At 40.0% G+C, this 22,572-nt stretch overlaps 2 protein-coding genes across 5 annotated transcripts in view; one reads left to right on the forward strand and one right to left on the reverse strand.

Annotated features, from left to right (window-relative positions):
- The window catches only part of Nup153 (nucleoporin 153), a 52,357-nt gene extending 44,323 nt beyond the window's left edge, over positions 1-8,034 (forward strand). For all 3 annotated transcript variants that reach the window (XM_034510055.1, XM_034510056.1, XM_076939091.1), the window contains 5 exons: positions 764-1,639; positions 3,956-4,312; positions 4,893-5,165; positions 6,448-6,616; positions 6,901-8,034. In XM_034510055.1, the coding sequence (XP_034365946.1) occupies positions 764-1,639; positions 3,956-4,312; positions 4,893-5,165; positions 6,448-6,616; positions 6,901-6,985 (1,760 nt within the window). In that variant the 3' untranslated portion in view covers positions 6,986-8,034. The remainder of the gene's footprint in view (positions 1-763; positions 1,640-3,955; positions 4,313-4,892; positions 5,166-6,447; positions 6,617-6,900) is intronic.
- A 4,640-nt stretch (positions 8,035-12,674) lies between these two features.
- Positions 12,675-19,411, reverse strand: Fam8a1 (family with sequence similarity 8 member A1). Of its 2 annotated transcripts, XM_034510598.2 has the most exons (5): positions 18,686-19,410; positions 17,599-17,719; positions 15,237-15,360; positions 14,296-14,435; positions 12,675-12,960 (listed from the first exon to the last, which is right to left on the reverse strand). In XM_034510598.2, exons 1-5 carry the CDS (start codon positions 19,290-19,292, stop codon positions 12,816-12,818), a joined length of 1,137 nt encoding a protein of 378 aa, XP_034366489.1. In that variant the 5' UTR covers positions 19,293-19,410; the 3' UTR covers positions 12,675-12,815. The 2 variants fall into 2 exon arrangements, with proteins under 2 accessions (XP_034366489.1, XP_034366490.1); XM_034510599.2 differs by lacking the exon at positions 14,296-14,435 and having other exon boundaries at positions 12,844-12,960; positions 18,686-19,411.
- Between the last annotated feature and the right edge of the window lie 3,161 nt (positions 19,412-22,572).

Raw genomic sequence — 22,572 nt, forward strand, 5'->3', positions numbered from 1 at the left:
TGAAAAGCTTGGCTGTCCTTTGCTTTCATTTGTGTGTGAGTAATGTGGCTCTGTCTTCTTGCCATTGTCTAATAGTCCTTGTTTTGAACCAGTCAGATGCTTCATACTCAATTTCTTTAGCAACAGAAAAGCACCAAGGAAATAGACTTTGGTATTAATCACTGTAATGATGTTTATCTTTATAAATATTGCTTCATTTCTTTAATGCTAAATATTTTTAAATGCTTCTGTTGATGCAGTCACAATATTTAAAAATTAATTATGATTAAGAGTCACAAAGTGTATCTCCTGTCTCTGTTGGCTCTTTTTCTTTTCAATTTTTTAATCTTTCCACAAAGGTAGTAACCATGGTTAGTACATGGTATACCATACTTTATGCCTGTCCTAAGCAAATACACTTGACATTCTAGGTATTCTGATTTCTCTCTTGTCAGGAGTGTTGTATATCACTACATCTATCCTTTCTGTTCTGTTTTTATTGTGGATTATTTTTGTCATGATTTTGTTTTTTATTCTATGTTTATAGCTACCTGGATATCATAGTATTTTGTGCATCTGAATTTATCTTAAGACATATCCAACTCTAAAGTTGCAGAGTCAGAGTATATGTGATTTAGATTATTTTTGACTTTGCAGTCTAATGGGGGAAAGTTGCATATAGGTAGGCCTTTTCAGAGTTGTCCTATGAGCTGCAGGGGTTAAATTTGTAACAAGGATAAGCACATTAATTTGATTTCATTTTGTGTGTTTTCTATTTTTGAAGGCTTTGGGACATCTTCATCTTTAAATCCAGCACCCCCAGCCTTCAAATTTGGTATTCCATCATCCTCTTCTGAGCTTTCTCAAACTTTGACAAGCACTGGAAATTTTAAATTTGGAGATCAGGGAGGATTCAAATTAGGCACTTCATCTGACTCTGGGTCTACAAACACCATGAATACAAACTTTAAATTTCCTAAACCAACTGGAGATTTTAAATTTGGAGTGTTACCTGATTCTAAACCTGAGGAAATTAAAAATGACAGCAAGAATGATAATTTTCAGTTTGGACCTTCTGGCTTAAGCAACCCAGCTTCTTCAGCTCCATGTCAGTTTGGGGTATCTACTCTTGGGCAACAAGAAAATAAAGAGGAACTGCCTAAGTCTTCATCTGCAGGTTTTAGCTTTGGCGCAGGTGTTAATAACCCCCCCAGTGCTGCTATCGACACCACAGTGACCTCAGAGAACAAGAGCGGCTTCAACTTTGGAACCCTAGACACTAAGAGTGTCTCAGTGACTCCTTTCACATGCAAGACAACAGAAGCAAAGAAAGAAGATGCATCTGCTACCAAGGGTGGGTTCACATTTGGTAAAGTGGACTCTGCTTCTTTGCCATCTGCCTCAATGTTTGTTTTGGGAAGGACAGAGGAGAAACAGCAAGAACCTGTTACTTCTACTTCTCTGGTATTTGGAAAGAAAGCCGACAATGAGGAGCCAAAGTGTCAACCAGTATTTTCCTTTGGAAATTCAGAACAAACCAAAGATGAAAGTTCCTCCAAGCCGACATTCAGTTTCAGTGTGGCAAAACCATCTGTGAAGGAGTCTGATCAGCTAGCCAAGGCTACGTTTGCATTTGGAAATCAAACCAATACAACAACTGGTAAATAGTAAAAGACTTTTTTTTCCCCCCAAGTTGTATTTGATACCTTGACAAATGCAGGAAGTCAAGGAGTGGCTGCCAGAAAATAATGGAGAGTATTTGTTTCAAAATTCTTACGAGTTCACTCAGACTTTTCTGTTTTAACTGAACCAAATTCCCATGATTCTGAAGGGATACCTACAGATCTAATTTTGAGAAATACAGCTGTAATAGAAAGTACACAATGGGCCACTATTTATATATGTCTTTCTGTCATTTGGACATTTTATAATTAGAATTGATGCATACTGTCAGGGGAAATGTTTTAGGTAAATTTTTATTTACAAATTATGGATAATGAGTCATCAGACATATAAGGAACATTGGGAGTGAATATAATTATTAAACTCTAAGAAAAACAGGAGCATTTGAAAACTAAAGCAGAGGTCAGGGAACAACCCCATTAAAAAGAAGTTGGTTGACGTAAAGCTGGTTGATGGAGTAGTTGGATGAGCATTGTCTGGTCTGATTATTGTGATGAGGTTTCTCAGAGCAGTGTAAGGATGGACCACTGCATCTGGAAAGTGCTTTTGGAACTGAAGTAACTTAGATAATGAAAATGGTATATGGAAACATTAGAAAATTTACAGGAAGATTTTCTGTATATAAAGTAAGACACTGACGCTGGAAAGATGGGCTCAGCAGTTATGCATACTGCTCTTTGAAGAGAACACAAGTTTGAGTCCCAACACCTGTTTTAGGTGGCTCACAACTGCCTATAATTCCAGTACCAGGGGTATTTGATGCCTATACACATTCAGGTAAAAATTAAATTAAAAAAGACACTGGTTTCAAAATAAAAATGACTGAGCTGGGCATTAATTCAGTGATAGAGAAAACATTTACCAGGGCTTGAGCAAAGCCCTGGGTTTTATACTCAGCACCAAACAGTGCCCTATAAATGAAATAACCTTGAACCATTTTATAACTAGCAAAATTTGATCAGACATAAAAGCAAAATGTAGCTATTTTCAGACATGCAAAGTTTATAACTCTGACACTTTAAGATTTATTTATTTATTGTGAGTACTCAGTACACTGTCACTTTCTTCAGACACACAAGAAGAGGGTATCAGATCCCCTTACAGATGGTTGTGAGCCACCATGTGGTTGCTGGGAATTGAACTCATGACCTCTGAAAGAGCAGTCAGCACTCTTAACTGCTGAGCCATCTCTCCAGCCCAGCCCACTCTGACACTTTTTTATTAAACACCTTTGAAGCACTCAATGAACTCAAATGGGAAATTCTCATAACCATGAGCAGTTTTTTCATATTCGAGACTTGTAAATTTGGAAACAACGTACAAAAAAATTTAAAACTACCTATTATTTGAAATGGGGAAAATGAAATATTGTAAACTAGCTTTGATCATGAAATCTTCTCACCTATAGAGAAGAGTTGCTTATCCCATCTAGTGTATAGCATTGGAGCTGACATACTGAGAAAGTAGAGAAGGAAGTTTGATTCAGGTGGTATAAATTCATGATTATCATAGAAATCAGAAGCTTTTCTTCAAGTCAGCAATCAGTAGTTCAACAGCATAAACAAGTCCCATGTTTTCTAAGCTTCCTAATTTATAATTAGGATGATTATTCAGTGATGAATAAGTGCAAGAGAATAGGAAAACCTCATTCCAGGGGAAAACATTTTTTCTGTTCCCTTCATTTCAGTTCTTAGTTTTTGTGGATGTTGTTAAGCTCTAAGCTGCCTATGAAATTTGTAGGGGAAAGTAAATGCACAAGGAATGTGAGAAGAAAGGCAGGCACTAATTAACAGTCTAATAATAATGACAGTGACCACAAAGGGAAATATGTATATACATTAGGAAATTTAGGGTGTCACCATGGTGACATTATATATTAGTTAGCAAAAAGTCCAGTCAGGGTGATGATTGTTTTGTTGATTTGTTCATGTGGATAAATTGAAGTTAGGGTGTTGGTACTGTAATGTGACAGAACATAGCATAGTCAGACACATAGAAATGTACCCAGCTTCTACTATCTGATTTGGTTTTTGAATTACAATATCAAGTTAGATTTGGATGTGAGGCAGTGTGTATTTTACATTAAATTTATGCACATAGTCACAGGACTTTTTATTTGAATGATAAAGGTCTTTGTATAAAGAGAAAATCCATATACTATAAAAAAAGTACTTTTGACATTTCAAACAACTGTTTATTTGAAACTATATAAAAATAATCTTAGTTTATATTATAGAAACACTTTTTTGTTCCTTCTTAAGGATTTTTGTCTTTCTCAATTGTTGTTTTGCAGATCAAGGTGCAGCAAAGCCAGTTTTTAGCTTCTTGAACAGCAGTTCCTCTAGCTCAAGTGCACCGGCCACTTTATCCAGTGGTGGCATATTTGGTAGTTCCACCTCTTCCTCCAACCCGCCTGTGGCAGCCTTTGTTTTTGGACAGGCCAGCAATCCTGTCAGCAGCTCTGCCTTCGGTAATTCTGCCGAGTCCAGTACATCTCAGCCTTTGCTGTTTCCTCAAGATAGCAAGCCAGCCACCACGTCCAGCACTGCCTCAGCTGCCTCTCCGTTTGTATTTGGAACAGGAGCCAGTAGTAATAGTACTGTATCTTCTGGGTTCACTTTTGGGGCTACAACCACGTCAAGCTCTTCAGGTACTTTTATGCTAGGAGGGAAAAATTGGTTTTGCTGAATTGCCAGTTGCAATATGCCTCCAAGTCATGCAAGTTTTCACTTGTAGAGAAATGTGCACTTCAGGTTGAATATATTTAATTCTTAAGAACAATATTTTCTAATTTTAGGAAGAATATATATACAATTTCCAAGTTGTCTTTTTGAAATGTCAAATTTATAAGCAGCCAAGATAGTGATAGTGATTGTATGGGATGTGCATTTATTTATACATGGCTTATAGCAAGTCTTTGAGATACATCATTTTAGAAAAAATTGTTGAGCCTAAGCTACTGAGTTCCAGGCCAGCCCGAGGAATAATATAAGACCTTGTCTGAGTACATCCCTCTAACTAAGATTGTTGGCTGCAAAGGTGGAGAAGTTGTGTAAATTGCAGTTTTTGTTAAACCAGTGTATGTTTAGTAAATAGTGTCAGTGTTCTAATTGAATTGTAATCAAGGTGAGAGTGTGAAAGTGGCTTGAAATTTGTAGATTTACAGAAGTTTCTCAAGGGTTATCTTACTATAAACCTCGATGTTGATTTAAGTATTTCTTGGCCTCCAGGATCCTCCTTTGTATTTGGCACTGGACATTCAGCACCATCTGCCAGTCCAGCATTTGGTGCTAACCAGACTCCAACATTTGGACAAAGTCAAGGTGCCAGCCAGCCTAACCCTCCAAGCTTTGGCTCTATCTCGTCTTCAACAGCGTTATTTTCTGCTGGTTCTCAGCCTGTACCACCACCTACATTTGGGACAGTTTCAAGCAGCAGCCAACCTCCTGTATTTGGACAGCAGCCCAGTCAGTCTGCATTTGGCTCTGGGACAGCCAATGCCAGTAAGTTTGTATCATACTTGATGTCTATATTTACAGTTTGGTGTTTTAAAATAATATTTTTTTCCTTTGTACTTTGAAACTATGTATGTTCTAATTTTTAATGTTTTATATTCAATAATTATGGTGTTTTATATTTACTTATAAACGTTGCAGAGTTTCAGTCAACTGTATTTGATGGCATTAAACTATATTTAAAATGTTCTTACTCTGACTTAGGTATGGGTTGAGTTCAATCCTGTTTCACTCTAGGCTGCTGTGGAGTTTTGATTGAGTTCCTTTGGGAAGTTAGACTATGCTGTGTTCTCACAGCACTTGGACAGTGCTGCTAGTCTTCCCTCTCTATATATCTTATCAAAAGTTGTGACTTTTGAAATGCAACTGATAGCACTATATTTTAATGCTGTGTTCTCTCAAAATTGACTCTTTTAATATGGACTCATGAAAAGATCACAAAGCATGAGAGAGTGAAAGCTTGGATATGTGTGTAGACAGCTGGAGGCCATGCATGATCAGAGGCCATTCTGCTCACAGTGTTCTTTGTTCACACCTGTCTGTTGACCTCCATTTACTTATACCTCTAGAAAATAAAGTTTTGCCTGATACTTATAGATAAGTAGGCTCTTGCTGTTATACAGCCTTGCTTCCTTGGCTCTTAAATTCTCGTCACTGCTGCAAAGTGAGTCACTGAATGGCAGCGTATCCATTTGCCTGTATTTGAGTTAGTTTTGGTTGTTAGGAATTGCTGTCTTGCCCATTACTGAGTTGAGGTTACTGATCTTTGGGAGTAAATGTTTTTCTCTTGTCATGTATTCTGCTATGAAATCACTGAATGGAAAGGTATGCCTACATTTTATAAGTTATTTATTACAAACTTCTCTTGCTGGTATATAACAAATGCTGTCACTGCTGGGTGACAATTCTCTTGGATACTGTGCATTTTCCATTTTTTGTGAATTCTTTTGTAAGTATTTTGTCCCATAGTTTGTTGTATTACTGGTTTGTAAGGTTCATCTTCTATTCTTGTGTTTGTATTTAGTCATGTGCACTTCAAAATTTCTCATGTTTTGTGGCAGTTCTGGCTGGCCTGAAACTAGGTCTGTAGACCTAGACTGGCTTTGAACTCAGATTCTTTACTCTGCATCCTGAGCGCTGGAACTAGAGGTGTGCTCCACCATGCCTGGCCAAGGTCTTAATTCTACTCATGTTTTGTATGTCCAGGTCAGAGTCAACCCTAAACAACATTTTGTGTCATTAATGGGATATTTTTGCTTAATTTGTATAGGTTCGGTTTTCCAATTTGGTAGCAGCACTACAAATTTCAACTTTACAAACAATAATCCATCAGGAGTGTTCACATTTGGTGCAAGTCCCAGCACACCTGCAGCCTCAGCCCAGCCCTCAGGTTCAGGGGCCTTTTCATTCAGCCAGTCTCCAGCATCATTTACAGTGGGGTAAGATTATTTTGTTGAGAATTTACATTGGTAAAGGTGTGTATCTGTCTGTTTCTAAAAGTAAATCAGGATCCAGTAATATAGTTTGGGTAATGTGTTACCCAGTATTAGTTTATGACATTGTAAATTGGGGGGATTATATTATAATCTGAGACAAAAACAGCAAGTTATAATAACATTTTCCCCATTCTCCTCCCCACTTTGTTGCTGGTCATTTTAAATGGTATGAGTCCTCTGTTTGTCTTGGGCATTGTGTCACATTGTAATATTTTTATTTTTCACAGGTCAAATGGGAAAAATATGTTCTCTTCTTCCGGAACTTCAGTTTCTGGTCGCAAGATAAGGACTGCTGTTAGACGCAAGAAATAAAGGTCACAAAGGTGTTATACCCAACAGTTTTATCAACAGCTGGTGCCCTGCTTTCAGATACTGGATTGTACTACATGCTGGGCTTATCTGAAGTCAGATCTGCCTAAGGACTTCTTTAATTTTGGAATTGTCCTCTTTTTTTCTTTATGGAAATCCCACCCCCATAACCCAGTCTCTTTTGAAAATAATAGCTAGACTAGTGACTGACTGATTCTTCAGCAGAAACATTTTATGATCCAGCACATTATTCACTGATTGGCATAGTCTGGCTGTACCCAGGAATAGAGCCTGCACGGTGAATGGCTTTGTATAGAACCTGTCTGCACCGCTATGTGCATTGATAAAGCGTTAATGGAGTGCTTTGAAGTTGTAATTATATCTGGGGAATTCTGTATAGATTAGAATCCTGTATAGATTAGAGGACGTTGAAATGAATGATTTCTTTGCGGAGTTTGTGGTGGTGTATGTGTGAAGTGAGTAAGTTGGATGTATTGTGCACAGAAAAATTCTGATAGAGAAAGCCTGATTAAAGAATGGTCCATCCTAAGGACTTGTTAGATCTAGTTCATTCTCCACTTAATATATGCTATTTCTATATTTTCATTCTATCGACTGTCTTGCCTTTTTCATTATTTTATTATGAGACTTCTGTAAATACAATTTTGTTTCTGTACTTTTGGCATAACATAAATCTGTGAACTTGAAATTTTAATTTTATGTTAGACATATTTTTGTTGTTTGTTTAGTCTTGTCTCAGATTTTATTATGTAAATCCCATTATTCAAAGTTGCCTAAATCCATTTGGAAATCTTTAAAAAAAAATTGGGGATTCTTAAAGTTGAATTTATTGGCTTTTCTGATCCAGTTTTGTTTGGACCAAAAACCAGTATTGTACAAAGTATTAAGCATATATTTTTATATTTACTGAAATGGACTGTGGTGACTTTGGATAATAAGGAAAAAGTTTAATATTAAAGCCATGTTTATTACAGTATAATTAACATGTTAAACCATGGGATAAATGCCATCAATAAAACTTTATGAAGCAAGTTTTGTTAACAGTTTTCATAGTGAAGGCACACAATATTAATGGGAAGGGTTTTTGATTAGAAACCACAAAGGGTATGTATCAGGTAAGGCCCAAGAGTTATTGGAGTTTACAGAATACAGAAGAGCCCCTCCTTTCTGCTTGCTGCTGTCTTTACTTAATTTGCACGTATATTTTCCCTTTAAATTTTGAAAATAAATGTACAACCCTTTCTGTTTGTACTTCTAGCTTCCTTGCTAGGTGCCTAGACAATGTTTATTGCTCACATTCTTGGAGATAATATGCCTCATACACTCCAACAGTTTATAAAGCTAATGGGCCTTTTACTACGTTATTTGTCTGACTAGACTTTCAGCTCACTTAGGGTCCAGGAAAGAACTTGGAGCAGCACCTTATACTTTTGTTCTTAATTTAAGTTTGTGCTTAATTTGCCAACTTCAGGCTGATTGAATTTACATCGAGAATTTCTAGGGCTTTGTCCTTAAGGAAAGAATGTTTTTCTTACCAAGATCTTAGGCTGTCATCACATTGATTTGAGGATAGAGATTTTTGTGTTTCTAATATTTTATTTAATATTATACACCGGACACTTAGCCTGTTTGGAGTCTAGTGAATGCTGGAAAATGCTGGACACCTGTCTTACCTTGTAGAACAGTTAGTTCTTAGCCATTTTCTATATCCAAATAATTGGGGCTCATTAAGGCATATGCCTTTTCTGTAAAATGTGTAGAAAATGATTTTGTTTTATTTTAGTATTCCTCTGTGTATGCCACTGTGTTTACACATTACTACAGTTATACTAGTGCTGGTTTATATTAAAATTAGGGATCTTTTGGTTCTCCAGCGTCTCTAAGACTATTCAGATTTTCAGACTTGATTCTTGGATGTACTTCTAGTTTCCTTGCTAGGTATGTGTGGCTTTCCAGTATCACAGTGGCAGCTCCATCTCTGGGCCTGTCCTTCCTCAGGCCCAGCAGAGGTAACTCTTCATTGGATTGAGTGGGCTTGAGAGTGCTTATTAGTGGAATGTATAAATGTATGTTCTAGGACATATCTCCAGATTGGCAGACTGGCTTTGGATAGCACTCAAGGCTGCATCATTAAAGCTGCCTCAAGTCACTTAATGCTGTCAGGTCTGGGAATGTCATTTAAGCATTAAGTGCTAAGTTGGTTGTAGCGATTACAGTATCAGGCCTTAAGGAAAAAGTATAATTCAGACAGCTAAACATCTTTTTATTTTGTTGCAAGTGATGAAACAGTTTATTAATATAACTATCATTTTACCACTTGATTTTTTTTTTTTTTTTTTTTTTTTTGGTTTTTCGAGTTGAAGTAAATTTTTAACAGTAAAGATTTAGCCTGGGAAGAATGTGCTTTCATGGTTAGCATATCCTTCCCAGGGCTCGTATAAAACTTGAAATTCAGTTGAAATTATTGAGGGTAAGAACTGATATATACTTGAAATTTTATACAGGGTAGCTTGTTTAATGGAAATTAATTTGCTATAGTAACATTAAGAAATAAGGATGTTGTAGATCTTATAGATAGCAACTATATTACCAAGTCAGTCATAACCTTCATTTCTTTGTAGTCTGGAGTGGTATTCCCTCCCCCGCTTGACTTTTATTCCTCTAAAATCCACTGTAGCCCCCAAATATGTAGTTGGTAGCTTGGCTGAGACTAGTAAATTGTCCAGAGCAGCACTCAGATCAGGCTGCATTTAAATAAAGTGTGCACACACATGGTTTAATTCCTAAAGATAGGATCTTACACTGTAGTCCAGCTGGCACTAAATTTGCAGCAATATTCCTATGTCAGCTTCCTGAATTCTGGCTTTACATAGTTAACATTACCATACTCAGATAACTGCCCTTGAGGAAAGGCAGTCCATTATGGACTGGTTTATAAAGGCTTTCTTAACCATTCAGACTGAGTTAAAATGTAGTCATCTGATACTGCTGTAATGGCGAACATGAAGCTGAGCTTTATGTGCAGGTAACTTGTACTTAGGTATGTGGATAGTGCAGGGTTTTACATATGCTAGACAAAGTGTTCTATCACTGAACCAATGACCCAGCATAAGTTTAATACACTGCTGTAGCTGTAGAAATAGGCACAGACAACACGGTTGACATTGACATAAGTATTTATTGAGACACAAAATACAAACTGACATACAAATATTAAAAATAGAATGCTGTTTTATTTATAGGTGGGCCAGTAGATACTGTTTGCAGGACAAGCCCTACTATAGTGAACTACAAGGAAATCTACACATATCAGCCAAAATGAAGGAACTTCACTCAGGCACAAATGAGGACTTTTTGTCTTTGGTTATGCAGATGGAGGCTGGCAAGGAGCTGAACCAGTACTTGTCAGAGTTTAGGAATACTGTTAATCTAGGCATCATCTTCGGATAATGAGAAAGTTTAATGCCCCATCTTCCTTCAGAAGCCCAAGTTGCAAATGCAAAACTTCAACTCCTTCCCTTTGCCAGAAACAGGTGTGTAAATGAAACAATCACTGATGTGAGCATGTTCTTTTTAAAAGCTTGAAGACTCATTTTTGAGCCATGGGCAACTAGGTAAATAAATGCTTTGTAGGCTAAATCAAGCAATGAATACTGTCAAGTTAGTGGCATGTATTTATGGTCACAATACAATACTTAGTAAGGTTTGTCATCATGCTGTTACCTAGAGTATGGAATATCCTACTTCCAAGATCTAACCACTCTAGAACATTCTCAGTGATAAGTACTGAGACTTCTCATTTCTCAGTTGTTTAGACTGAATGACTATACAAGACTCCAGTCCTAAGGCTTCACCTTAGGGCATGCTTATTAAAGAGTATCTTCATTTCTGAACAGGATACAGCTTCAGCATGAGAGTTACACTTTGACACAGGAAATTAGTATTCATTAGTATTCATGTTCTGTGAAGGAAGCTGGAAAAAATGTGCAGATTGAGGTTCTATTGTGGAGGCAAAGCAATACTTTTATCTTACATCCTATATGGCACAACTTGAATCCACAGCTGGATCTAAAGAACTTGTCTAGCAAACTGGTATTAACTATTTGTTTATTTTACTGAATAAATAAAAATATCCTCAGTGAAAACTGGAGTAGAAAGAATCAAATACTCCAGAGCTGTGTGGGTGAAGCACATTTCAACTTGAATTCTCTCAGTGGCAAGTGTCCACATCAGCTTCCAGATTTGTAGTCTAAGAGTTAGAAGAGCTTTAAAAATCTTGCCAGAGCCACAAGCACATGCTCTATGTACTGCTCTTGACAAATAATAAATAGGCTTTCTGTGAAGTTGTATTTGATGTAAATAAAATTATTTTGAGAAACCATGGTTGATAAACAATGAGCTCTTAGGAGATTCTCTGTAGACATTAAATGCATTTTCACAGTTTTAAATGTCAAAAAATAGCTTGCTGAAGGTTGATACAGTAATGACAACACATGGCTTGCTCTTGGTATTTAAAACCCAGGAACAGAGATTGTTCTCTTGTGCAATACAACTTAGTGTTTCTTGGGAAAATCCTATACAAGAATGAGTAAGAAGTAAAGAAAACTAACATTTTGGTACAGCTAGCGACACAAAAGCAAGCACACAGACATAAACCCAATGTTTCATCAACAGAGCAAAATACAATGACAATACATAAAAGTTTTTGCTTTAACCCTCCCACCCCTCCAAATTTCATCTCTTAACAGGCCAAAATGAACTTAAATAAACTAGAATAAAGTCTGAAGATGATATATGCTGCCTTGCTTTAGAGAGAACAATTCATAATAGGAAAACTGCTAGTATTTCACAGGCTACTAGTATTTAAGTTATTCACAAAATACACTTTTTAACAAACCTTGATGTTTTGACAGTTATGGAACTGTACAGAATACAGAAGTGCCTTAGGAATTTACTGTACATAAATAGAATCTACACATACATTCAGAACACTGGAGAGCACATACTGGGAATGTTTGGTGGATATTTCCTCCTGCATATTTATAGTTGGATTTTAGGGCACATGAATTCTAAGCTGAATTGACAATGAAAATTCCCCCCCCGCCCCTCTCCCCCCCCCCCCCGCCCCAGAAGGCAATCACTAACATACCTTTTTAAAATACCAATGATATGACTCAGCACATTTTCACCATCTTGAAAATCTTGCCTCCAAATACATAAGCAGTAAGAAGCTGGAGTATCCCACCACTATTGTAGTGAACTCTAGAATATCCCGGAAGTGTGGGGTGAGGGGACTCCTAGGCCTTCCTCACTAGCCCTTTTTTCCCAACACCTGCCATGAAGTAAGTAGGTTGTTGAGTTGATGCTCTTTCTCAATACTCACAAAAAGCAGCTTCCGTAAGAAGAGTGGTAGGAGTTCTGTAGGTGTTTATAAAACACAATTGGATATTTCTCAATCACTCTAAGATAAGCCAAAATTAAAATTTTAAAGTTTGATTTAGACAATTTAAAGCTGAAATGCTTCCAGCAAATTTTGGTTATCTTAAAAGTTAAAGTATGTATTTGCCTATATTGATTATGAAACTATTTCCTTTGTTGTCCTATAAATATTTAACACTTGAATAGTTTTTCCTTCTGGAAAAGTTCCTTGACATTTTAGTACAGTCAACACTTTCAGAACAGTCCCCTGCATCACACCAGAGTGACTGCTTTAATTTTTAAATCATCAATGTAACCCAGAGATAATGATGGCCTTGATACATAATTTAGTCTTGTCATTATTCCTAAGAGTGGAATTCAGGGTTCTGGGGCATCATCTGACCCCATTTCTTTTTACCACAATGGTTCCTGCTACAATGTCATAGGCTGTTCGGTTATGCTGAAAAAACAGCAGTGTGATGAAAGCAGGGAAAAAAGAAGCAATAGAAAAATTCTTGATCAAAGCTCGTATGGTGGACCTAAAGGAAACAAGCAGAAGTAGCAAGTCAGGCTGTATAAGTCAAGGCTAACTAGGTATCTTGTCAATGTCTACAAAATTCAGAACACGGTTCAATCTTTCCTGACATGTTTTCAAACAATAAAGTTGAATTACCGGTTCTATTCTAAAGAAAGCTACATAGAAGAGAACATAAAAGCTACTAGAGCTTTGATATGCATGGCAGTTAGGAAACATCTAAGAACACTAATGAGGAAAGAGCATAACAGTACCTTCTATTTTGTCAGAAGAAAAGAACATCTCTGCTTACCTTTTCCGTAGTCATGGATTCCCATGGGTGTCTACAGAATCTTCTGAACTGAGTATGCTTACTGCAGTCTATCTTACCAGAAGCATAATCAGTTCCTATATGGGCTCCAGTAATTAAAAGAAGTCCTAAGAAGCTTTCAACAGTAGCTTAAAATAGAGAATTACCCTAACAATGTTAGATTCCTGCCTGTCAAGTTGCTAACTGTGTGGACTCTGAATCCAGACTGGATAGTTTCTAATTACTGGTTGTGTTCCTAAACTGTGAAAATGAGATCAAAATGCTGTGTTAAGTTACTAAAGTGTCTGAGAAATGCTCGATAAACACTAACCATCAATGACTTATTAAAAGATAAACAGCCAGAATTAAAACACCAAAGTTGTAAGGTAATCTGCATATGTCCACAAAATCTAGCCTTCCTCTTGCTTTTATTTCCCCTGAATCATTCCTGTAAATTGTAAATTAGAAATCATTCCTGTTCAATTGATTAAAATGATCACTGTTCACTCACCTCCCCAACTTCCATCACCACTGCACCCTCAGTGGAGCTGCACTTCCAAGGCCAGCAATGCAGACTGCAGGCATTAGCTGGAGGCAGTGCACCACTGGATTGGGATTGTAGTATTTGTAAAAATACTTTGTAAAAAGTGGCTTTAGACCAGGTAGTCCACAGGGCCAGAGAATAAAGCTAGGCAGAGCACTGAGAACACCCAAATATCTTATCATTGTGACGTATTTCATAAAAATCATTTTGAAAATCTATGTCAGGGGTAACAAGGGAAAGACAGGCTCATAAACTCTTCCATCTAAGTCAATATGATTAGAACAATATTCTAAAACACTATCAGACCTGTAATTCTGGGCATATTGAACACAATCCTGTGCAACTTAATTCAGGACTCATTCTGAGGAAATGTAAGAAAGATCCTGAGAATGTAAAAAATCAGTTTACTTTCACAAACTTAAGACACAGTAAAGTCAGCATGCAGCAGAAGATAACTATAATCTACTTCCAAGTATAAAGTAGATTAAACTAAGCAAAGGACTTACGTTGTAATGCTAACATTTGAGGAGGGAATCACTAAAACCCGACTTGGAGCAATGAGTACTGATGTATCACACGTCACAACTCGAAGCCCTAGCAGGAACTTTCCTGGGGTAGCTCCCCCTGCTCCCCAAATGCAAATTATCTAAGGAAAAAAAGATAATTGGAAAATAATTTACTATGCCAATTTTAAAGAGTTTTAAAGGTTTTTCTAATAAATTACGTGTCTTTTAAGAATGACATATTGGAGGACCAGGTATGATGGCACACATCTTTCTTTAGTCCCAGCACTTGGGATTTCTGTGAGTTCAAAGTCAGCCTGGCATACACAGTGAGTTTCAAGCCAAACAGGGCTATAATAAAAAAGGGACATTGGATGTGCTAATTACAGAGATGACTAGAAACTTAACCATTTAAGCTGGCTTAGCACATGCCATCTCAGAACTCCAGAGACTGTGGAAAGATGACTGGCAAGTTTGAAATCAAGCCAGGCTATACATTATGAGGCCCTGTCTTAGCAAACACTAAATAAAGGCTGAATCTGGTGGCACAACATCTGCCATCCCAACTACTGGGTAAGCTGAGATGCAAGAAGTCCAACTATTTTCAAGATCTGCCATCAAAACTCACTGAGATGCAAAGAAAGAGGCTTGGATATAGTTCAAAGGGCTTGCTTGCATACATACATACATATGTCCATAATGTATATCTTTGAACCAAAATCTTCTTAAGAATGCAATTTTATTTCTAAAACTGAAATGTATAACAAGGCATCTTTTTTCCAAAATTTAGTATTTAGGCTTTTTTTTTTTTTACTTAAAAATGTTAATTTTAAAAATTATGAAAAAACACAACTACAAAGAGATGATAAAGAAATTTGTAAATTGTCATTTTTTTCCTAGTAGATAATTTAAAATACCATTATTTGCTCCAGTCAGCAGCTTACCTCATAGAAACAAACTAACAACCTGTATATAAGTGCCACAATCATCATTTTCTGCAGGTCTTCCATTGATGTGTCTTCATCAATCTCTTCTATTATATAGTGCATGGCAAACTTAGAGATGTCCCTGCATAAAAAGAAGGGGTTGAGGTTATAAGGAATTAGTTCCTAGGTAAGTTGTACCATTTTCCCATAATTAGGTCATAAAATTTAAATGAAATTCTAAGCTATTAGGTTCTCACCAACAAAGTGCACAAAATACTCATTACTTTATTCAACAAGTAGCAATTAAGTACCTAAGTAAATAAAAGCAAAAGCATGGTTCTGATTGTGGGATAGTTTGTAACTCAATGGTAGAGCACTGCAAAGCAAATAAGAGCCCTGATGATATAGCAGTAACTGACTGGTTTGTAAACTTAAAACAAGCTAGGGTCATCTGGGAAACCTCAATTAAGATAATTCTTTCATCAGATTGGCCTGTAGGCAAGACTGTGTGGCATTTTCTTGATTAATGATTGATGTGGGAAGGGCCTAGCACATTGTGGGTGGTGCCACCTCTGGGCTGGTGGTCCTGGGTGCTATAAGAAAAGCAAGCTGAGCAAGCCATGAAGAGCAGCATTCCTCATGGCCTCTGCATCAGTTCTTGTCTCAGGTTCCTGCCCTGACTTCCCTCAGGGATGGAGTACAAGCTGTAGGGTGGAATCAACCTTTTCCTTTCATAGCTGCTTCGACCATGGTGTTCATCACTGCATCAGAGGGAGGGCAGACGAGTACCGCAAGGGGGGGCTAAGTCAGTCTCAGCTTTCACTGAGATTTTAACCTAGCAAGGGAAATAGAACAAAATAATCTGGGATGCCAACCAGCCACAGAAAACAGCCCAGTTATACTGACTCTTGTACAGCCTTCTCAGAAATGACATTTCTAAGTGCACAATACAATACAAAGAATGAAGAGAAGCCAACCAGACCAAGAAGTGGGAAGAAGCTCCAGGCAGGAGAGAAAGCCTTGGAGCAAGTGACGGCTCAATTTCACTGTGTGAGAAGACTGCTAAGAATGTGGGCATCTGTTAAACCCTGTGATGAAATTCAGACTTTATCTTGTCAATAGAAACTACAGCAGAATGTTAGGCTGGAGAGGTCAAGTTCTGCAACTGTCTTTTGACCTCCAAATAAATAAGTATAAAAAAAGAATAAATGATAAAGGCTGTGTTAGGGGATAGGACAGTCAGGAACCATCCAACACCTATCGAGGGCCTGAGGTTTAATGCCACTTTCTATCATGACCTTTCTATCTTCAGTTCTGACATCTTCTCATAAACCCAAATTGGTGTCTCATAGAAAATTCTTAGCAATTGGGAACAGGCATTATCCTAAGACTTGAGTTTCTCAAGTGTTATACTTTGTATTAGAATTTGCTCAACTGAAAGCAAGGGCACTGAAATTGATTGCTAGGAGTCCACCTGCCACAAGCTCTTTGTGCTTTGAAAAGTGTCTGTGTGTGTGTGTGTGTGTGTGTGTGTGTGTGTGTGTAAAAATAAGCTGGAGCTAGAGTTAAAGGCAGCAATAAGCTGAGAACTGAACTTGGAACCTCTAGACAAGTGTGAGTACTCTTAACCACTGAATGCCTATCTGGCCCCTCTTTGTGCTATCATGGCAGGGTCTTCATAAGCCAAGAAGGAAACTAATACATTCCTGGCCCAAGAGAATGGTTAATAAAAACAAGCCAGGTCTGAAGGCTCCTTTTACCTATTTTTTTTTTTTTTTTTTTTTGAGATAGAATTTAACTATAGCTCTGGCTGGCCTTGAACTCACTGAGATTTGCCTGCCTCTGCCTCTGAGTGCTGGAATTAAAGGAGTGTGCCACTAAAGCCTCACTCCTCCTATCTCTTTCCCACAGATCTTAAACAACATATTGAGGTTCCTCCTCTGTTTGTTTCTTAAAACTAACAATGGCTTTGTGGTGATAGCTCAGTGGGTAAAGTACTTATATAAAATTTCAGGACCTGAGTGGGTCCCCAGAACCCACATAAAACCCAGGACACCTATGTAGCATTGGGAGGTAGGCCCAGTGGATTTTGGGGACCTGATGGCCAGCCAGTTCAGCTGAAATGGCAAGCTCCAGGTTAAGTGAGAGACCCTACCTCAAAATAATACAGTAGCGAGTAAAAGACACCCAAAGTAGACCCCTTGGCTACACATAAACACATTTAAAAACAATAAGGAAACATGCAACTGGTAAAGATTTCGTAGAGAAATCTTGGTGTTGGACATCCATTACTCAGAGTTACTCATAAGCATGTACAGAATTTAAAAACAAGATCCCTAAGTAGCAGCTCCAGAATTTTCTATGACTGTTCTTAACTTACTTTATTCCACTGAGATGCATGATACTCAAGACAATGGTTGCCTTTATAAAGAAGAGAATAAAGAAATCCACCATCTCTGCCATAAATCGGTGGGCCAAGGATGGAATGACATATTCTCTACCTGTAAATTAGAATAAAAAAATGAATCACTCACACAAGTTTAAGAACCAAGCCAGATAATGAAGGGGCAAAGTTAAGTCAAGGTCCAACTTAATTTTTAAAAGTTATAGCTCTGCATCAGCCAACGGCAATTGATCCCATCCCGAGAACATGTTTCTAAAATATCTAACTGAGCTGGACATGGTGAGCTATGCCAGTAATCCCAGCATTCTGGCCCCAGACTCAGAAGAGTGGCTGCAAATTTTCCTGCAGTTTGCTAAGACTCTAGTTACTACACAGAATCATTTACTAGACGATATTCAAGATCAATAGGCTTGGGCTCCATTTGTAACCATGTCAATCCCCTTTCAGTCTTTACAAAGCCTAAGTCTTAGTGATTTCTAGTATTCTAATCTCAATCCTCCAACAGTGGGCTTACCACTTAAGTTTAGCTTTGGATCTGTCCAGAGCCTGGAGATTACCGAGAGGATGGTTTCATAAGCATACGTCTCTACATACAAGAAGGGCTAGTGTCAGAAATAATGGGAATCTACTGGTTGTGCCAGGTCTTAAGGGAAGAACAATCAGCCTTGACTCACAGTACGTTTTTAGAATTTAGGGCCTGGGCAAACCATAGCTGATGTATGTGGAAACTGTCAATGGTAGTAGGAGCCCCAGCTATGTATCTCAAGAGCGAGCATACTTGCCCAATAACTCCTTCAACAGGGGGGCTAGCACAGGCCTGAAAGATCCTGTAGGCTGCATAGAAGTCGTATTGCAAGTTTGAGGCTAGCCTGGCCTATATCCTGAGATAAGGTTAGCCTAGACCACCGGGTGAGATCCCTCCAAAATAATAGTGGCAGGAGCAGCAGGAATTTAAAAAAGAAACCCACCAGGAACCCTACTCACAGGAAGTGGAAGCAGATGAATATAATCCTCTACTCTATCCCTCCTACGTCCCACCCACCCACGCCAACCTCGTTCTCACCAGCCTGCCTCCCGGTGTCGCTCGCCGTCCGTGCAGGGGCTGCAGAGCCCACCCTGGTCACAGGGGCCGCCCGGGCGGATGCCTGCACGTGCGGGGCCCGGGCCGTCAGGCCCGCGACGGCGGTCGGGGTGGCGCCGCCCGTGGCCGCCCCCGGCCCAGGCCCCGCAGCGCTCAGGAAGTAGAAGGGGTTGTAGTATGCGAGCTGCGGCGGGGGCGGCGGCGGGGCTGCGGGCTGAGGGGCGGCGGGCGGCGGGCCGCAGTAGGCGGGGAGGGCGGCCAGGCCGCTGTGCCAGGTGAGGTAACCGCAGTAGGACTGCCAGAGCCATTCGTGCACCTGCCGCGAGTACTCGCGCGCGCTCAGCCGCCCCGGCCCGTCCGACGCCTCGCAGCCCCCCGGCTCCTGAGGCTCTGCGCCCGTCTCCCGGCGCTTCCGGAGCTCGCACTGCGGCTCCGGCTCGGAGACGGCCGAGGCGACGGTCGCGAGGGCCGGGGGCCGGGGGGCGGCGGCGGCGGGAGAGCCTGGCCCGGAAGGGACCGGCTCGTGGTCCCCGCCACTGCCGTCCTGCCCGGGAGGGCGGCTCCGGGCTTCCTCGGGCCCCTCTGCCATCGTCGCCCCGGAGGCACCCTCCGCGCTGCCTGTCACTGCGCCGTCGCCCGCGCTCGTCAGCCCCTCCCCAACCGCTCGGTCGCCACCACAGCAGCAGCGGGCGTCAACAATCCGCCGCCGGAAGCGGAAACCCCGCCTCCCCGGCGCGTGTGCCTTGCGGAGTCGGGTGGGCGGTGGTGTTGCTTTGTGAGTTGGTTCCTGGTTACGCGACGTCTCTCCGGTTCTGTTGTACATTTTAATCCTAATTTGTGGCATATTCGGTAACGTAACGCGTCGCAGCAGCGCATAACAACGTGTGCGATGCCGAGTACGTGTTCCTGGACACTGTGAACGCACCCATTTAGGCCATATCTGCGAGGCATTCGGCATCACTCTTGAGAATTCTAATGAACTCCATTACCAAGGCCCCTAGAGAGGATCCTGTGGGATTAGGATGTGGCTGTCCCTTGTGAAACTGCATCTGTTTCACCAGAATTTCCAAGAGGGCCCAGGCCTCTAAGCCCAGTGCCTGTTCCTTGTTTAGCGCCTTAGTCTATGTATGGTTTCGTCTTCTTTTCATCTATATGCAGCCTCTCGGATACTGATATCTTAATACACTTTGCTATGTTAAATTAATAAGTCCGTTAGGGGTGGTAGCGTGACTTTGTATTCCCAGGGTTATATAAGGAATCTACAAGAGGCAAATGTTGTGAGAATACTTAACGAATATTGTGCTGGCTAATTTTATGTCAACTTGATAGGGGTTAAATTCATCTGAGAGGAGGGAACCCCAATTGAAAAAAATCTTATAAGAGATTGGGCTGTAGGAAAGCCTGTAGAACATTTTTAAAATTAGTGTTGATGTGGGAAGGTACGGCCCATTGTGGGTGCTACAACAGCAGGCTGCTATTCTGGGTTCTATAAGAAGGAAGGCTGAGCAAGCCATGGAGGCAAGCCATGGGCTGTGCAGCAGCTCCTGCCTCCAGGTTCCTGCCCATTTGAGTTCCTGTCTTGACTTCCCTCAGTGATGGACTACAGTGTAGACTTGTAAGCCAAATAATCCCTTTCTTCCCCAACTTGCCTTTGGTCCTGGTGTTCCAATAGCAACCCCGACTATGACAGTGATGCCCAGTAACAATGACAGTAATGCCCAGAGTCAATCCTGTCTTTTCTCTGGGAGACAGAAAAGACATCACTTTTCCCCTTAAGAAACTAATCTGCTTCAAGGGAAAGTCTTTCATGAAACACTTGAAAACCTATTCAAGACCAACAGTAGCAGCAGCAAACACAGCAGAACGTCACCGGCTGTGCAACCTGAGACACTCCCTTCAGAGCCTCAAAGACCTTTATTTAGATACATACCAGATTCATTCATTCATTCATTCGCTCTCTTTCTCTTATTTCTTTCTTCTGCCCTTCCTTTCTTCTTTTTTATTTGTTTTTTGTTTGTTTGTTTGTTTGTTTTTTGAGACAGGATTTTTCCATGTAGCTCTGGCTGTCCTGAAACTCATTCTGTAGACCACACTGGCCTCAGACTCACAGAGATCTTCCTGTCTCTATCTCCTGAGTCCTGGGATTAAAGGCATGTGTCACCACCACCAGGCTGCAGCCCAGATTCTTAAACTGTGCTGAAAAAAAATCATGATGAGTTAGTGTCAAAGTTAGCTTATTCATAGGAGAAAGGACAGGCAACGGGGAGCAAGTGTGGCCACTCAGGGCTACTACACCTAACGGCTTTACCACCAGCAGCAGAGAAGTGACTTAGGGAATTTGCCATTACTTTGTTAAAACACTTGATCTATAAGGTCGAGAGGAAAATGTGTGGCTATAGAAGGGGCAATGCTTAGACACCAACTTCTCAAGACAAAGGAGATTTTATTAGCCCAGAGGGGATGAGCAGGGGTGTGGGTGGGGTTGTCTCTGGATCAGGCAAAGACATCAGTAGGTATCTCTGCAGGAGTGATTTTTTTTTTTTTTTTTAAGAAGAAAAGGGGAAATCTGTGCTAGGGCGAGTTGTTAAGTCCTGAATGGACATATCAGCCAGTATAGCTGAATAATGAATTTTGATAGCTGACTTTGGTGTTTTAGTCAGGCATAAAGAAGTAGCCAAATAAGGGAATGGATCTCGATGGCTGTCTTTAGGAATGTAATCTAACGGTTTAGTAAAGGAGAGGGCAAGACCTGCACGTGCCTTGTTTACAACACGTGGGCCTGTTAGAGAACCCTTCCGTTATATTCATTTCCTTATGGAAAGAGGTTTCATACATATGTGAGAATTAAGATGGTGTATGACTGTACTAGCAGGCTTCTATATAAGAAAGAAACATATATAAGATAAAACCATGGATCATTCCGGCCCTGATAGTACAGTACTCCCAGCTACTCAAGAGCCCAGGCAACTTGCAGTTCACACACACACACACACACACACACACACACTGTGATGATTTGGATATGCTTGGCCCAGGGAGTGACACTATTAGGAGGTGTGGCCTTGTTGGAAGAAATGTGTGATTATGAGGGCTGGGCTTTGGAGCCTCCTCCTAGCTGCCTGGGAGACAATCATCTCCTGGCTGCAGTTGGATAAAGATGCAGAACTCTTCACACCTTCTCCAGCACCATGCCTGCCTGGATGCTGCCATGCCTCCAGCCATGAGGATAATGGACTGAACCTCTGAACCTGTAAGCCAGCCACAATTAAATGTTGTCCTTTATAAGAGTTGCTTTGGTCATGGTGTCTGTTCACAGCAATGGAAACCCTAAGACACACCCCCCCCCAAAAAAAGAAAGATTAGTGACATAGTTCTTGAATATAGCTTCCTAGCTAATCATATTAACTTTGTTGAGGGAGTATAATTTTCTGTGTACACCTGTAATGAAGTCCCCAGACATTTAGGTCAAAACTCTTGTCTCTGTCAGTAAGAGACATGACAGTTCAGTAGGAAGTGGGAGGGGCTTTCTTCTTTCATGTGTTCCTTTCATATGGCTCACCTCTGACAACTTAGTTTCAAAATCAATTTGGAGGAAAGATTTTTGTTGTTGTTGCTTTGATTCCAGAAATCAAATTCAGTATCTCACACATTCTAGGAAAATTAATTTTTAAATTTTTGTAATTGTACTTAATGTATAATAATAATAATTGTACATATAGGATGTGTGTGTATGGATGTGTGCGTGCTATGACGCAGACATGGAGGCCAGAGGACAACTTCGTGGAGTCTGCTTTCTTCTGCCTTCACATGGGTTCCAGGGATCAAACTCATGTTTCCAGGATTAGGTAGCAAGTTCCTTTATCCACTGA

This window comes from Arvicanthis niloticus, chromosome 8 (assembly GCF_011762505.2).
Source record: "Arvicanthis niloticus isolate mArvNil1 chromosome 8, mArvNil1.pat.X, whole genome shotgun sequence".
NCBI lineage: Eukaryota > Metazoa > Chordata > Mammalia > Rodentia > Muridae > Arvicanthis > Arvicanthis niloticus.

Bases quoted from the DNA above. Each gene is read 5' to 3' on its own strand.
- Fam8a1 (XM_034510598.2), bottom strand. From the start codon at position 19,292: ATGGCAGAGGGGCCCGAGGAAGCCCGGAGCCGCCCTCCCGGGCAGGAC. The intron at 17,720-18,685 runs GTGAGAACGAGG...TCTAATTTACAG, and splicing joins CGACACCGGGAGGCAGGCTG to GTAGAGAATATGTCATTCCA. The intron at 14,436-15,236 runs GTAAGCTGCTGA...TTTTTTCCTTAG, and splicing joins TGTTAGTTTGTTTCTATGAG to ATAATTTGCATTTGGGGAGC.